This window comes from Macaca mulatta, chromosome 9 (genome assembly GCF_049350105.2).
Source record: "Macaca mulatta isolate MMU2019108-1 chromosome 9, T2T-MMU8v2.0, whole genome shotgun sequence".
In the NCBI taxonomy this organism is placed as follows: domain Eukaryota; kingdom Metazoa; phylum Chordata; class Mammalia; order Primates; family Cercopithecidae; genus Macaca; species Macaca mulatta.
Window position 1 is genome coordinate 134,511,803 of NC_133414.1, and position 16,895 is coordinate 134,528,697.

Here is a 16,895-nt window from a genome sequence, read left to right on the forward strand (position 1 = left end):
CAAGAGTTTCAATTTCTATATTTTATGTATTTAAAAAATTTTAAGATATACTATGAAATGCACCATTGTTCTAATAATATATGCAAACTAATGCATGCATATGCATTGGATAAACTATACATTACTATAGTTTGCATGGCATTTAAAAATTTCTGAAATTTAGCCATTAATAGGACTCTGTAGTGTTTTGGTAATTTGTAGCACTTTGATTTCAAAGGCACTGGTATCATAAATGAATATAATATACTAGTACATAGCAATGTATTTAGAATGGTCATATTTAAGGATATCTTCAGATTTGATCTAGTTAGAAGCATATTGAAATTAACATTCACAACTGATAATTATTTCACCACAGTTTAAAATATGATAAATGTGTACCCTTTGTTACCTTTAAAATATTAAGCCATATGAATATGTGACCTATTCAGAACTAAAATTAAGTATAAAATGAAAAGACTGTGTTATTATTGGTTGCAGTGAAATTCAGGGAAGTAAAAACTAAGTCTTATTGGCAAAATAATGTTTGAAAGATGTTGATTCGTCCTTATTAAAGAAATATGGCCTTTCATTGTTATAGGCTGTATTTTCATTTTTTTTTTCATTCTAAAATATGTGGGATAATTCCTAGTGTTGACTGAGAATATACTCTTAAATAAAATGATACAGCTGGGAGGTTCTCTTTTAAACACAGTTCAGTTGCAGCTGGAACACTATATTTCAGTTTAGGTTGGCTGAATCTTCAAAGTGTCATAGGCTGCCAAATTCGGCTTTGGTGATGGAACTGGTTTCCTAGTGGAAATGGTTTTTGGCTATCATTGCTTTAAACTCACCTCTAAAAATGCATTGCTTTGGGAAAGAACTTGCACATTTATGCTGCATGGCTTCTGCTGCTGCCTTGTGTGTATGTGTGTGTGTGTGTGTGTTCTGTTTGTTTTTCAGAGAATCAGGTCTCACGCTGAGTTACTAACCTGGTCATTAGTGATTGACTATGTCTGACTGCCACTCCTTTTTGCAGGAGCATCCCCCCGGTCCTTCAGAATCCAAACACGCTTTCCGTCCTGCCAACGCAGCCGCCACCACCTCACATTCCACAGCCTCTCGCAGCAACTCTTTGGTCTCAGCCTTTACCATGGAGAAGCGAGGATTTTATGAATCTCTTGCCAAGGTCAAGCCAGGGAACTTCAAGGTCCAGACTGTCTCTCCAAGAGAACCAGCTTCCAAAGTGACTGAACAAGCTCTGTTAAAACCTCAAAGTAAAAATGGCCCTCAGGAAAAAGATTGTGACCTGGTAGACTTGGATGACGCGAGCCTTCCGGTCAGTGACGTGTGAGGCAGAAGTGCACAGAGCCTGCCTGCCTCTGCTGTCCTCAGTTTCCTTTCATGAGGCTTCTAGCCAAAGATGGTAAAGGGGAAAACGGTTTTTAGTGCGTATATTATACTGCCTCTTAGGTGTACTCTTTATAAGCTGGTAAACCAAGAATCTAGGGAGTGGCCAAACTAAATATAATTTCTTTAAAAAAGAAAGAAAAAGGAAAAATCCAAAATATCTCAGTACTATCTGTCTGAAGCATTGCGTGTTCTCATTCGGGTGGTCACAATGTATGTGTAATATTTTTTTCCTAGTGATTTTGACAGTTTAAATGTTTAACAACTTAAAACATTAAAAATGCTTATTAATAACTTTGGTCATTTAAAAAATGCTACAATGACTTCCTATTAAAGGTTCAATATTTACACATTCTTATTGGTCAATATTACCACATGAAATATTGCCAAACCAAGATACCTAAACTCATGATGTTTGTGGTGCTGTAAAATTTATACAACAATGTGGATGATTTTGAAATTATAACCATTTTTGATGCCCTGAATCTTGAGGTGACTTATTTTGCATGGAGGATATTATTAGACCAACAGTAAGGGTTGTGGGTTATATCAGCATAGAGAAAAGAAGAAAACTAGAATTCAAACAACTGTGTCTTAGACATTTGTTTGAAAAAGCTTCATCAGGCCTTGGAGCAGTCAGTGCTTTATTCAGCAAAAATTATTTGGTAGGAAATTTTTGGGAGATCTGATTTTCTTATCAAAGTTTTGTAAATAGTTCTTATTTCTATATTTGGATTGGTGAAAGACCTCAAGTTTATATGTAAAGACATAACTGCCCTTAGTCATGAAATTGTTGTGACCTCTACTTTTTGTCACTAATAGCCTATATTCAAGTGCCTGTGTTTTTTCATCTTGTTTAGGAATGTTTTGAGATTAATGTGCTTAAAAGTCCTACGTGACTGGTTTTAAACATTGGGATAAAATTAATTTTCAGTAGAATAGTTTAATGTGTTAAATAAGATAGCATTTTATGTTAGAGATACCAGAATGCTGGTATTCTACTACCTGTGCAATATATTTGTTTTAAAAAACAAATTCGAGAATACATTTAATCATAGGGATATAGATAAAAGCACCTCTCTAAAGAATCTTTAGTTTCTGGTGTTGAATTATAGACCAGTTTGAGTAAGTACCGTTTGGTTTTTGTTTTGAGACGGACTCTTGCTCTGTTTCCCAGGCTGGAGTGCAACGGTGTGATCTCAGCTCACTACAACCTCCGCCTCCTGGGTTCAAACAATTCTCCTGCCTCAGCTTCCCGAGTAGCTAGGATTACAAGTGCATGCCATCACACCTGGCTAATTTTTGTATTTTAGTAGAGATGGGGTTTCACCGTGTTGGCCAGGCTGGTCTCGAACTCCTGACCTCAGGTGATCCACCTGTCTCAGCCTCCCAAAGTGATGGGATTACAGACGTGAGCCACCGCACCCGACCCATAAGTACCGTGTTTGAGGTTCAGTCTTAAACATTTGCTTTAAGAAAACAGTCTTGAATTTCATATGCTGCTATTTTTATATTTTGCCATTTTACAGTACTGTTTTGTTTTGAATTCATACATATCACTGAAAATTTCTTGTTTTCATTTTCTTAGATGACTTCTTGTCTGAGACAGAGAAAAAATTTCCTACTACAGCAGTGGGGTCCAGAGGTTAAGATATATTAGAATTATACAGTATCAGTTTAAAAATCTGTATGCATAAAGAATGCACCACTCAACTTTTTTATTCATAAGCTAATATTTTTTAAAAGTTATATTAGGATTTTTTCTCTTTTGCAGCTACATTTGAAAGTGATAGCGTAAAGAGATTTTAATAAGTTATCACTTTTTCTGCTGATATATTCATTATAATGGCTTTTTTGAAAGTTCCTTTTTCATGAACACACCCGAGAAATCTTAAATATAGACACTTTGCAATATTTCTAATGCTGTTTAATTTTGGTACAGCTTCCACATTGTTCATTTTAGCACATTTTGGTATTTGCAATTTGATATATTTCATGGTGGCAAAATATTAGCTCTATTTTGGGACATTTAAAAATAGAACTATCCTTGTTCAATAGCATAGGAAAATGTTCTTGTGATTGTCAGGGTCTCCTAATATTTATCTCAATTCTTTTATAAGTCTATGGAAACTATTTATTTTCAAACGTACACACTTTTCTTGTAAATATGTCACATCTGAGTTCAAAAAAAAAATACTTTCAATACCTTAATATTTGCTGCATTTTTTTCCTGTATATATAACATGCCTTCTTTCAGAATGGGAATATATGTGTGCCTCCCAACATTTACTGTTAAAGTCTGTTATCTTTGTATGTCAAACTGGTTGAACACTGTACTGACTTGAGAATAAACTGCACAGAGTTTATTCTGACTTATTTCTCATTTTGTTTGGTTCAGCCCGTGTGTGAACAAGTAAATACAATGATTAGGGATGTGTTTGGTTAATTGACTTCAGTTTACATATTTAAGGACTGAGTAATTATTTGGTCATCTTTGCAAGAATAAGAAACTTCAGATCTGTGAATTCTTAAGGCATCCCTTCATGTGAAATTATAGAAGGAAAAATGATTTTTTTTGATAGGGGAAAGAAGTTGCTTATTTTTCTTAATTAAAAACATGTTTTCAAAAGCAAAATTATCATATGTTAGCCTCAGAGCATCGTGTGAATCATCTGGGCTGCTTACAGTGCTCCGTGATTATTTAGACGGCATGATGTAAGGCGGAAAGCAGAGGGCATCTTAATCTCCGCGTGGGCAGTTGAGATGCACTCAGAAAACTGCCAGGCGTTAGAGGCTGCTCCTTGCAAATGTTGCCTATTGGTGATAAATGTTACACGTCTGTTGCAGTGAACACCATATACAGGGCCTAGTGCAGTGCTTGGTGCACAGGTAAAGCTTAAATATTTCTCTAGTGAGGACAAGGCATTAATGTAGAATGTGTGAACATTAGAGAAAAGTATATGCCTGTTTGTTAAATCATACTTTTGAAATTCTGGAATATTCTTTCCTTAAAGCAACTTGCCTTCAATAATTCGAGATACCTTCTTTTGCTTGTTGTGTCCAATCCATTGTCAGATCCTGCTGCTTTTCCCTGGCATGTTCATACCTTGTCCTCTGAAATTTAGCCAGCAATGATTTTGAACCAGTATCTCTGCTCACCTATTTATGTCCTGTTGGGGCTCTCCTGGACTACCCTATTTCTGTCATTGTGCAGGTTAGGTATCAAAGTAGACATCTTCATCTGTTGCTTTTTCCTGAAAACCTGAATGACATCTTAAAGATGAACTAGGCCAAGCCCCCACCATCAGTGCTAACTGAGATAGATTGAGACCCCAGAAAGGAGGAGGATTTGCCTGGCCCATGGGGCACATTAGCAACGAAGCTGTAACTGTTGGCTTCTCACTGTACTTGGGAGCATCATTAGGATCTATGCTCAGGGTGTAGCTAGAGTAATCCAGCCACATATACCAGGTTGCTTCCTAATAACCTATGGCATTCCGCACCTCCTCTCCAAAACACATTGGCTTAGTGTTTGTTTTTTTTTCTTCTCAGTCTCTTTTTCTGAAGGCCATTTGTTGTGTGAAATGCTTTATTCGTCTTAGACCCTCAGATCTCTGTTGAGTCAAGTGACTTGTGACTGTCTAGCCATGCAACAGCAGCGTATGTACTTCCTGTGTGTGTTCTAATATGCTGCTTCTACAAATGGATGGAACACATTTGCCCTAGAATGCAAGGACCTTGAGGTTTGTGTCCGCGTTTCACCTGTTAGGTTTTCTATAGTTCCGTTAGACCGTGGATATGTTTATGTTTGGTACCCCTTTATTGCAGCATGTTCAGCACTTTCAAAAAGGGGAGCATTTAGTATTTGGTTCTATTTAGGAAGAGCTTTTAATTATTTCCAAGAACTTATCTAGGTTTAGCAAATGAGGTTTTAATTTTTTAGTATGACCTACCTATTTTTCTAAAAGATTATTTTCTTACCAAAAGTGCCATTGCATGTGTAAGCCATGTTTTCTTGTTCACGCCAGCCATGGGAGGTGCTGATAGCCTGGGTAACAATTTCAGTCATACTTGTCCAGGAGCCCGCTTCCTTGAAAGTGACTGATGTTCCAATGTTCCTTTCTTTCCCATTTTGTCTTGGACACCTGATTGTTACCATGGTGTTTGTCCACTGCTGCTATAGTCTTGTTGATGCTGCTCCAAGTAAGTAGCTGTGTTTTATGGTTATGTAAGTTTTATTTAAAGCTTATTCCTGGACAGATTTTGTCCGTTTTTGAAAATATCTAACTAATTTGACTAGTAGAATTAGGCTAACAATACATGGTTCAAGCAAAAATATTGCCTTTTGTAATGACAGTTTCTTCTTGCCTAGTGTCTCATTGGTCTGAATATAATGGCTGTCTTAGACCTGGCGTCCTGGCATCTGTCTTCAACTCTAGTTCTGCCGTATGTGACTTTAGGCAAGTGTCTGTGTTTTAGAACTTAACTTTCTATGTTATATAAAATGGAATTGGATAAAAGCTATCTCTGTCTTGGTAATTATTATTAACTGATGCAACTTATTTTTTTTCCTTTGGAAAGTATTTTTAATGTTTTTATCCTAAACCCAAAATAAGGGAAAGTTGTAAACATTTTTGCTTTAACAAAAAGGAAATCCCTTTCTTAGCTTTTCTTTCACTTCTAGTTGCAGTTCAGGAATTTTCTGTAAGTGGTGCTTGTACCTTTATCAAAAGTTCTGTTAACAGTTGGTGAGGCAAGAAATATTTGTATCAAAAAGCAAAGATATGACTAGCTTAATACCAAGTCTCTGTGTTTAGAAGTTTATATAGGATTTGTATATGTTATCTATTTTCTAAATGATTAAATTGTATGTTTTAAACCTCAAGTAAGACACACGTTGAAAATATTGCTGAATTGAGACTAGCATTTACAATTTTGATTGATGAAATCTGTATTTTTGGATACATTTAATGGTGCCTTACTGTCGTATATTCATGTGGTAACAGCGCCACCTTCTGGTTATATCATTGCTAAATTTAAAATTTGGTAATTTGGAGTCTGTTTATTGCCTCCATCATAGGAAATTAGAGAAGATATGTGATTGCCTAGGATGGTTTTGAAATTAATGCAAAAGTTAAACCAACATTTAAAAATTATAATTTTTTTATATATAAATGACTGCAGGTTCACATGTAGTCGTAAGAATTAAAACTTTCCGAACTTTCAAAATGGGGAATATTTAGTATTGGGTCCTATTTGGAAAGAGCTTTAATTATTTCCAAGAACTTACCTGGGTTTAGAAAATGAAGTTTTGGTTTTTTAATTATGTCCTGTCAGTTTCTATTTCTGTAAGAATAATGTTGACCCACACGCCTGTAGTCCCAGCTATTCAGGAAGCTGAGGCATTGGAACACTTGAGCTTAGGGGTTTGAGATCATCCTGGGCAAAATAATGAGACACCATCTCAAAAAGAAAGAAAAGGAAAAGATATTGTGTACCCTTTACTCAGTTTTCCCCCAACAATGTCTTGAAAAACTAATACAGTATTATAGCCAGGATACTGACACTGATACAGCCAAGATGCAGCACAGTTCCATCATCACAAAGGCCCCTTTGTTTTCCTTTTTATAGTCACATCCTTCTCCTATTCTACAGGCTTGGAAACCGACTTAGCCACTTGTCCAGAGTCACATTAGACTTGAAATGTATCTTTCTGATACCAAAGTTTGGGCTCTTAATATACTACTTCTACTGCCTCAGTAGAAGTCTTACTTCCAGATTACTAAATGAGTTGAATTCAATCTGTTTTCAACATTTCTAGAACCATACTATTTCAAATGACAGATTATTTATACATACCTTTAAATTTAACATTTGAGAATCAATAGGTAAGTATCAAACTACAACTTCCCTGAAATTTCAAGCCCTGACATTCGATAAATAAGGTTGCCAGAATAAATAGTAAGTAACAGATTAAAATAGCCTTAAGATGCTGGATTCTTGCTTTAGAAATAGCTATAGGGCCTGGTTATAAAGATAATCACTTGGTGTAGGCTAACAGGTTTTTACCATGTGGAGAAGCTTTGACCTGTTGGAGTTGGGTCAATCGGTGTCTTCAGTGGACAACATGCAGCACACAGGAGGCCTAAGAAGACGACAAAGATGTCCGCAAGGAATCTGCCAAAATATAAAGTAATATGTGATAAAATCTAGCATGGAAAACTACATGTCAGAGACTGAGATGGCCCATGGGTGATGATGGTGTGGGTAAGATAAGTGTTGTGATGGAGAGGGCCTTTTGGGGGGTCCCATAAGAGAAAGAAGTACTTCTAAGTAAAAACCATGTGACTATAAATTTCTAAATGTTGAATCAGGGGTCCAAAGTGATGGAGAAAGTTTAAATTGTTCTCTTAAGGCTCCATTGCCTCTTTCCCTCCCAAACTGTAGTATGTGTATCTCTCATGCACGTTTTCTTTAGCGGGGAGGAAAGGAGGGGATGTAGGGAATTTTCCATTGTCAGGAATTTACAACAGCCTTTTTATTTTTATTTATTTGTTTATTTTTGAGACAGAGTCTCGCTCTGTCGCCCAGGCTGGAGTGCAGTGGCGCGATCTTGGCTCACTGCAAGCTCCACCTCCCAGGTTCACGCCATTCTCCTGCCTCAGCCTCCTGAGCAGCTGGGGCAACAGGCACCCGCCACCACACCCAGCTAATTTTTTTTGTATTTTTAGTAGAGACGGGGTTTCACCACGTTAGCCAGGATGGTCTCTATCTCCTGACCTCATGATCCGCCCGCCTCGGCCTCCTAAAGTGCTGGGATTACAGGTGTAAGCCACTGCGCCCGGCCTTTTTTTGTCTGTTTGGGGTTTTTTTTGCCTGTCTTTGGTACCTTATCTGGATCAGATATGGCAAGTGAAAGGAAGGGAAGAATTAAGGGTAATGACAAGGTTTTTGGCCCCAACAACTAGAAGCCATGAACTGAGGTAGCAAAGATTACAGGTAGAGCAGGTTTGATGGAAAAGATGATTGCAGTATTGGTCGCAGTATTGAATGTTAGGGTTGACATGTCAGACATCCAAGTAGAAATGGCAGGCAGGCATTTGGATATGCAGATTTGGAATTGAGAGAAATCATTATTGGAAATAAAAATGTGGGCGTCTTCAAAGTATTAGGTGCTATTGAAAGCTTTGAAACTGGATGAGATCACCTTTAGAGAGAATGAAGATGAAAGAAGAAAAGAGAACCATGGAATGAGCCCTGGGGCGCTCCAATATTAAGGGCTTTGGAAGAGGAGGAGGAAGTAGCCATGATGAATGAGGTGGTGTGACCACCACGTCAATAGGATATCAAGAGTATGTAGTGTCTTAGAAGCCAAGTGAAAATGAAGCAAGGAGGAAGAGGTGATCAGATGTGTCAAATGCTGCTCATAGATCAAGTTTAAGAGGCCGCCTGAGAAATGCCCATTATGTTTGGCAACGTGGACAGTCAGATGTCATTGGTGATCTTGCCAGGGCCTGTTCTGATGGAGTGGTGGGGACAAGTAGAACTCTTTTTGAGGAGTTTTACTGCAAGAGAACTGGAGAAAGGTGATGGTTGCTAGTAGCAAAAGTAGTCTTTTCTTCTTAAGATAGTGGCTTGGCCAGACACAGTGGCTCACGCCCTTAATCCCAGCACTTTTGGAGGTCTAGGTGGAAGAATAGCTTGAATCCAGGAGTTCAAAACCAGCCTGGGCAACATAGCAAAACCCCATTTCTACAAAAAATACAAAAATTAGCAGGGTGTGGTGGTGTACATCTGCAGTCCCAGCTACTTGGGAGGCTGAAGTGGGAGGATCACCTGAGCCTGGGGAGGTTGAGGCCACAGTGAGCTGTGATCGTGCCACTGCACTCTAGCCTGGGTAATAGAGTGAGTCACCGTCTCAATAAATAAATAAATAAATAAAAAATTGGTGGCTTATTTGTTGATGAAATGACCCAGTAGGAAAAGAAAGATTGATGATGTATAAGAGTACAGAATTGTTGGGACAAGTCCTTGAGGTGAGATGAGATGGAAGCTAGGGCACAAGTTGAAGACTTCTCCAAATGCACAGGTGTTTATCTGTGGTAGGAAGGCACAGTATGTGGTGCAGCCACTGGTTAAGTGGGTAGACGTGGAGGGGTAAGTCTCTGAAAGTCTCTGCCGTAGTCTCAATAAACTAGGAAACAGAATTCTCAACTGCAAGTAAGGTGGGGAAAGGTGTGAAAGGCATGAGAGAATAGATGTCTAGGATTGTGGAGAAAGAATGGACTAGGGACATTTAGGATATTCCGAGCAGCACTGAAAACCCACTGAGTTCTGTGTGCAAGAATGACAGTGTTCAATAACTGAAAACTGTGGTCATTTTTGTCACACTCCTGACTTCAGTGGAAAAGCATCTAGTGCAGGAGTGTCCAATCTTTTGGCTTCCCTGGGCCACAGTGGAAGAAGAAGAATTGTCTTGAGTCATACATGAAATACACTAACATTAATGATAGCTGATGAACTAAAAAAAAAATCACAAAAAAATCTCATAATGTTTTAAGAAAGTTTATGAATTTGTGTTGGGCCGCATTCAAAGCCGTCCTGGGTCACATGCGGCCCATGGGCTGTGGGTTGGACAAGCTTGCTCTAGTGGTTCCCCATGCTGCTGGCTTGTGGGCTGAGAAATATTTTATCAGGTTAAAGAAGTATCCAACTATTCATATTTTATTGAGGTTTTTTTCTTAAGTGAAGAATGGTGATTGAATTTTGTTAAATATCTTCAATTTGTCTGGAAATAATATTTTTATCCCTCTTTAATTAATTTGGTGAAAGCTATTAATCCAGTTCCCAATATTTAACCATCATTACATTTCTGGAATAAATCCCATTTGGTCAAGATAGATTATTTTAAAAATCTGCTAGATTTTGTTTGCTATTAGGGATTTTTGCATGAATGTAAATCATATTAGTCTGCATTTTTCTTTTGTGTAGCTCTAGTCTTTGTAGGTTTTGTGGTGTTTTACTAGCTTCATAGAAAATGCTTGAAAGGGTTTTGTTTTTGTTTTTGTTTTTTTTTTTTAATTTTAAGCTGTTACAGAACAGCTTCAAAAGAACTGGTATTCTAGGCTGGGCCCAGTGGCTCATGCCTCTAATCCCAGCATTTTGGGAGGCCGAGGTGGGTGGATCACCTGAGGTCAGGAGTTCGAGACCAGCCTGCTCAACATGACGAAACCCTTTCTCTACTAAAAATACAAAAAATTAGCTGGGCATGGTGGCAGGTGCCTGTAATCCCAGCTACTTGCGGGGCTGAGGCAGGAGAATCGCTTGAACCGGTGAGGCGGAGGTTGCAGTGAGTTGAGATGGTGCCACTGCACTCCAGCCTGAGTGACAAGAGTGAAACTCCATCTCAAAAAAAAAAAAAAAAAAAAAAAGAGTTGGTATTCTATACTCCTTAAAGAGTTAGTGGACTTCCCCTCAGAAACCCTCTCAATCTGGTTTTCTTTTGAGGGTGTGCCACCGACAACTTCCTCATTTCCTCTGTGAAAATTGATAGGCTTTCTATCTTTTCTGGGGTCAGTTTTGATCAATTATATCCATAGAAAATTATACATTTTATCTGAGTTTTTAAATGTATTTGCGCAGAGTTGAACACAATATACAGAACTTATTTAAGGAGAAACACATTACTACAGATCCCACTTTGTTCTTCAACTCAAAATATACAACTGCTGTGAAGATTTCTTATATGACAAGTTGTGATATCTTCTGATTTGTACCTGGCAGCAATGTGATCACAAACATGCCACCAGATTAAAGTGGTAGTACTCAGGTAAGAGGAGGCCATCCAAATTAAATTTAGGAGTCTTTAAAAAATTATCAAAATTCAATGTAAAAAGTATAATTTCTTGTAAAGAACGTGGTTCCTGGAGAACATGTCTAGGTTCCCCATTTGAGAAACACTGTCCTAGTGAATAGCATTTGAACTTCTTAGCCTATGTTCGTGGCCCTTCCATGTCCACCTTCTCACACAGTGCTTCTGTGTATATCCTGCACTCCAGTTCAACCGAACATTTCTATCTCCCAGTTTCCCACCTTCCTGCTATTATTCGTGCTGTTTCTTCTGCCTGGAATGCCACTTTCCTAATAATGTTGCCTGTTAATTCCACCCATCCTTCAATTCTCACCAAAATGCCACTTTCTCCTTGAGGTGTTGGAATTGCTTTCTCATCTTTCCCATCACACAAGCCATGGTGACCCCAAAACACCTGATTCCTTTCTCCCTTCCCATGCCAATGTTCAGTTCAGTTCATTGGAATGGAATTCACTTTAAACTTTTGCTCTTAAACTTTGGGCTGACTAAATAGCTTTTCTCTTTTCACTGTAGTGCCTTCTAAAAGCCAAAGATTTCAACATTTGGAAGAGATTAGAAAATGAAAACAGTCCAAATCCAGCTCTTTGTTGATTAGATTGGCCCAAAGAGGAAGTAAATAAGCAAAATGCAAATGGATTCTAGTAGTAATGGCCACTGTATAAGTACTACACCAGTGCAGTGGTTTCAGCAGCTCATCCTGGGCCCCTTTCATACTTATGCATGTTTGGTTTTACGTTTAATTTCAGGTGCTAACAATCACATCGTGGGCTCCTCTTAAGTCTGCTGTGAGAGAAATTAAATCCTAACCCCCTAAGGCAGTGGTTCTCAAAGTGTGGTCCCTGAGATCAACGATGTCAACATTACTGAGAACTTGCTAGAAATGCAAATTATTGCTCCCATCCCAGTCCTACTGAATCAGATTTTCTGGGATTAGGACAGGCAATCTGTTTTAACAAGGCCTACAGGTGATTCTGGCACCCATTAAAGTTTGACATCGGCTGGGTATGGTGGCTCACACCTATAATCCCAGCACTTTGGGAAGCCGAGGCGAGAGGATTGCTTGAGTTCAGGAGTTCGAGATGAGCCTAGGTAACATAGTGAGACATCGTCTCTACTAAAATTCAAAAAGAATTAGGCATGGTGGTGCACGTCTGCAGTCCCAGCTACTCGCAGTGGGTGCTGAGGTGAGAGGATCGCTTGAGCCTGGGAGATGAAGGCTGCAGTGAGCCCTGATGTGTCACTGCACTCCAGCCTGGGCAACAGAGTGAGACCCTCACTCAAAAAAAAAATGAAACAAAAATGAAAAAAAAAAACGTTTGAGATCCTCTGCCCTAAGCTATCAATTATCCATTACATGTAAGGAATTAACTTCTCTCCTATGCATCTAGGATGGCCTTCGTTACATAATATCCTTAGAACCGAGAAAACAGTTACCTAAATCACTGCCTGTGTTCTATGGTTCAGATAAAGAACCCACTGAGAAAGCCTGTGTGCGTGAACCGACTCTGACCAATTAAACATGAAACACAGGTTGGAATAAAAACATTTCTTTATTTGATGGTCTTCCATATAGACAGAATTTCATCAGTAATCAAAGAAAGGTGGTAATCACATATAAACAACTAAACGCTGAGCTTTCTGGCAACGGAAAAGGAAAACGTTGAGTTCTAGAATAACCTTTGTTGTTTGATGCAACTAACCATATCCCCTTTTAGAGCTAGAGAACCTTCCACATATTAAATGTTTGGAATCTTTTGTGATGTGGATTCTGCTACAGGTGATGCTAAGGAACGTGGGGACCAATGTCCTTCACAGGTTTTGTAGAAAACTTTTTAGGTGGTCTTCCATATTCACCCTTAGAAGTGAGGACAACCCTTCAAGTGTAATTCCGTGGAAATGATTTCCCTCCCGCTCAAACACCCATAGCTTCCCTGTCTGTCCATTTCGTGAGCTCCTCATTACCTTCCATGACTCATTTTGTCATGTGACACGGAGCCTCCCTGGCTCCCACTGCTGGTACTGACCATTCCTTTCTTTGGTCTCTGTGCTGTTGTGGACACAGAGCCACCATCGCTGTTACTGCACTAGAGTCTTTACTTTTTTTTTTCTTTTGTGAGCCTAAGCCTTCCTCAAGACAAGAATCTTTGTTTTGTTTAAAAAAAGAATAGCCTTAATTTTTTTTCTGATTTTACAGTGAACACCCTATTGTAGAACATTCATGTAAGCAAAAAGAAAAGAAATAAAAATAATTTGTAATTTCATCAAGAAATGACCTGTGTTGACATTTCAGTGATTATACTTCCAAGTCTTTTACTAAATGTGTATGTACATAGCTTTAATTTGTGTGTGTGTGTGTGTGTGTGTGTGTGTATAAAAATCTGTAAACAAGCCAAATATCACACACATGCCACACAAAACAATACAAGCAAAAATCACCAGACGTCTCATGACTCGACTTTATTCTGGATGGCTCTTTGTGCTTATTTACACATAGACATTGGCAAGTTGACGTATTTGGGACCATGCCCTATATGTTGTTTTGTAGCCTGTTTTCCATGCAGCAGTATGTTACAGACACCCTCCCTTATCAATAAATATATATGGACACCACTATTTATAAAGGTTTAACTTTGGTCTTCCTTTGTGTATTTATACAGAAAAAAAACTTTAACCATTCCTTCATTGGACATTTTGATTGTTTCTACTTCTTCACTATTTTAACAATACTGCAGGCCATGTCTTTTCTCCACTAGTGATACACTCCCAGGCATGGGTTTGTTGCTCTCAAAGGTATATGCACTTCCTGTCATGGTACTGTCAAAAGACCTAGGAAGGATATACTAATTTACGCTCCCATCAATAGTGCATGAGAGTGCAGGCCAGGTGGGGTGGCTTATGCCTGTAATCCCAACACTGGGAGGTTGAGGTGGGGAGATCACCTGAGGTCAGGAGTTTGAGACCAGCCTGACCAACATGGAGAAACCCTGTCTCTACTAAAAATACAAATTTAGCCGGGCGTGGTGGCGCATGACTGTAATCCCAGCTACTCGGGAGGCTGAGGCAGGAGAATCGCTTGAACCCAGGAGGCGGAGGTTGCAGTGAGCCAAGATGGCACCATTGCACTCCAGCCCGGGCAACAAGAGCAAAACTCTGTCTCAAAAAAAAAAAAAAAAAAAGAGTGCCCATTTCCGCACATCCTTGACAGTACTGGGTTTTGTCCATACTTTTAATTTTTGGCAATCTGATTAAAGAAAAATGGTATCTTGTGATTTTTATTTGTATTTCTTTGAAAACTCTAAGGTTTTTTTAAATGTTAACTGAACATTTCTATTTATGCTTTTTGTGAATTGCTTGTTTTTATCTCAAGTTTTTCATTGCTGTTGAAGTTTTCTTATTGATATCTAAGAATCCTTTGTGTATAAACATTAATCTTTTTTCTGTATTTACTTACCTTTGTCCTGTACTGAAATATGATTCTTGTTCATCATTTGTCTCTTATTTATGGTTATTTTAAGTTTCTTTTTGGATTTTGCCTTTGTTATCACACTTAGAAAGTAATTTGCCACACAAAGATTTTATACATATAATACTTTCCAATACCTTTTTTACTTCTAAAAGTTAAATACACTTGGAATGATTTTGGCAAATAACATAAAGATCTAATATACTTTTCTACCTCATCCCTGAAATTCAGCCAGTTTTCTCTATGCTATTTGTTTTTAAAATCTATTTCTCTCATTGATTTGGAATATTACTTAGGCACTAATTACTTACATTGAAGTCCATTTCACAACTTTTTATATCATTAATATGAATATTTCTCTATAGTATTATATGTTAGTAATTATATTTTAATATCTGATAGAAATGTTTTTCTATTCTCAGTATTCTTGAACGTCCAACTGCTTATTTTGAAGTTCCAAAAAATTCTACTTTTAAAAACTTGGAATTACATTAAGTTTATAATATTGTCAGGATGCTTGTTCCTGTAAACCTGAGATGAAACTCAGAGTCTAGCTGTCTTAGTCCATTTGGGGTGCTGTACAAAAATATCAGACTGGGTGATGTATAAACAACAGAAATCTATTGCTCACATTTCTGGAGGCTGGGAAGTCCAAGATCAAGGTGTCAGCAGACTCGGTGTCTGGCGAGGGCTGCTCTGTGCTTCATAGATGGCTCATTGTTGCTGTGTCCTCACATGGCAGAAGGGGTGAAGGAGCTCGCTTGAGCCTGTTTTATAAGGGCAGTAATCACATTCATGAAGGTAGAGCCCTCATGGCAATAACTCCCCAAAAGGTGCCCCTCTTCCCAAACGCTATCACATTGGGCATCAGGTTCCATATGCATTTTGGGAGGACACCAACAGTCAGACCATGGCACAAGATGGGTTTGGTGACTCTGTGGACAGAGGATTCTCCCACCTAGGGATCTCCACTGTTTGTCTTTAGAGGAAGGAGATTTGCCTTGAGGAACCTGTGTACATGGAAGGAGAGGAAGGCTGGATTTGTGCTCTGAAGATAGAGAAGGCTGTGAATAAAATCTGCATTTTGAAGATAGGAAAGACAAGAAGTGCTGTTCTTCAGGACAACGGTGGCAGAATGGGGCACAGAGAAGAGCACCGTCCCCATTTCTGTGGCACCTGGTACAGACAAGAGCCAGAAGGGCTGCCACCCCTGACATGCCATTGGTCACTCCAAATCAGTGGTGTGCAGGGGCTGGCTCCTGAGACCCAAATGCTAAATTTTCAAGAATTTTCCAAGCTGGTTGTTAAACAGAACCATTATTAAAAATTAAACTTATACAATTAAATGAGTTATGTGAGGAACAAAGGTAATGAATATTCAAAATTCATCATTCGTTAGTCATTTTACTATACCTTACTACAATCTATGCTTATTTACGTCCGTTGTTGTCTGTATGGTGGAAATACTATGTAATGATATGCTACTGTGCATGCTTCCTAATTCCACATTCAGTGATGGCAAGCTTGACACTGGCACAGTGGGAGTATTTACACCATGGAAATTGGCAAATGCTACAAATTAGGACTTGATTGATTGTTTTCCTGATTGTCTAGAGGAGGGGCTGGCAAATTTTTATGTAAAGGGCCAGATAGTGTTTTAGGCTTTATAGGCCACACAGTGTCTGTCACAATGACTAATTCTGCTCTTACAGAGCAAAAGCATAGAAAATACCTAAATGCATGAGTGAGCCTGGGTTTTTGTACTAACTTTATTTGTGGATACTGAAATTTAAATTTCATATAATTTTCATGTGTCATGCAATACTATTCTTTTGATTTTTTTTCAATCATTCAAAAATGTAAAAACCATTTTTTCTATGGCAGGCTGTAGAAAATCATGGCACACACTGGCTTTAGAGACTATTTATTATTATTTGTGAATCATATGCTACATCTCCCTTATATCAGTAAAATTTATAATAAACTATTTCTTTTTTTTTTTCTAGAGAACTGGTTGTTAAATATTTGCCAGCACACCACCACTTCAAGTGTTTTCTGAATTGGGGACATGGGAGGAGGGAGTCCAGCAGTACCCTGGGGAGGAGGCCGTACCCTCTCCCATGAACCACTGGCACTGGGGGCATGGTGAGCTTGCCCCTAGAGGGTTTGCCA

General features: G+C 38.5%; 1 protein-coding gene across 2 annotated transcripts in view; it reads left to right on the forward strand.

The window, feature by feature from the left end:
- Positions 1 to 3,761, forward strand: part of PLEKHA1 (pleckstrin homology domain containing A1) — a 57,111-nt gene extending 53,350 nt beyond the window's left edge. For both annotated transcript variants that reach the window (XM_001103307.5, XM_077947744.1), the window contains exon 12: positions 1,019 to 3,761. In XM_001103307.5, the coding sequence (XP_001103307.3) occupies positions 1,019 to 1,333 (315 nt within the window). In that variant the 3' untranslated portion in view covers positions 1,334 to 3,761. The remainder of the gene's footprint in view (positions 1 to 1,018) is intronic.
- The last annotated feature ends 13,134 nt before the right edge of the window (positions 3,762 to 16,895 follow it).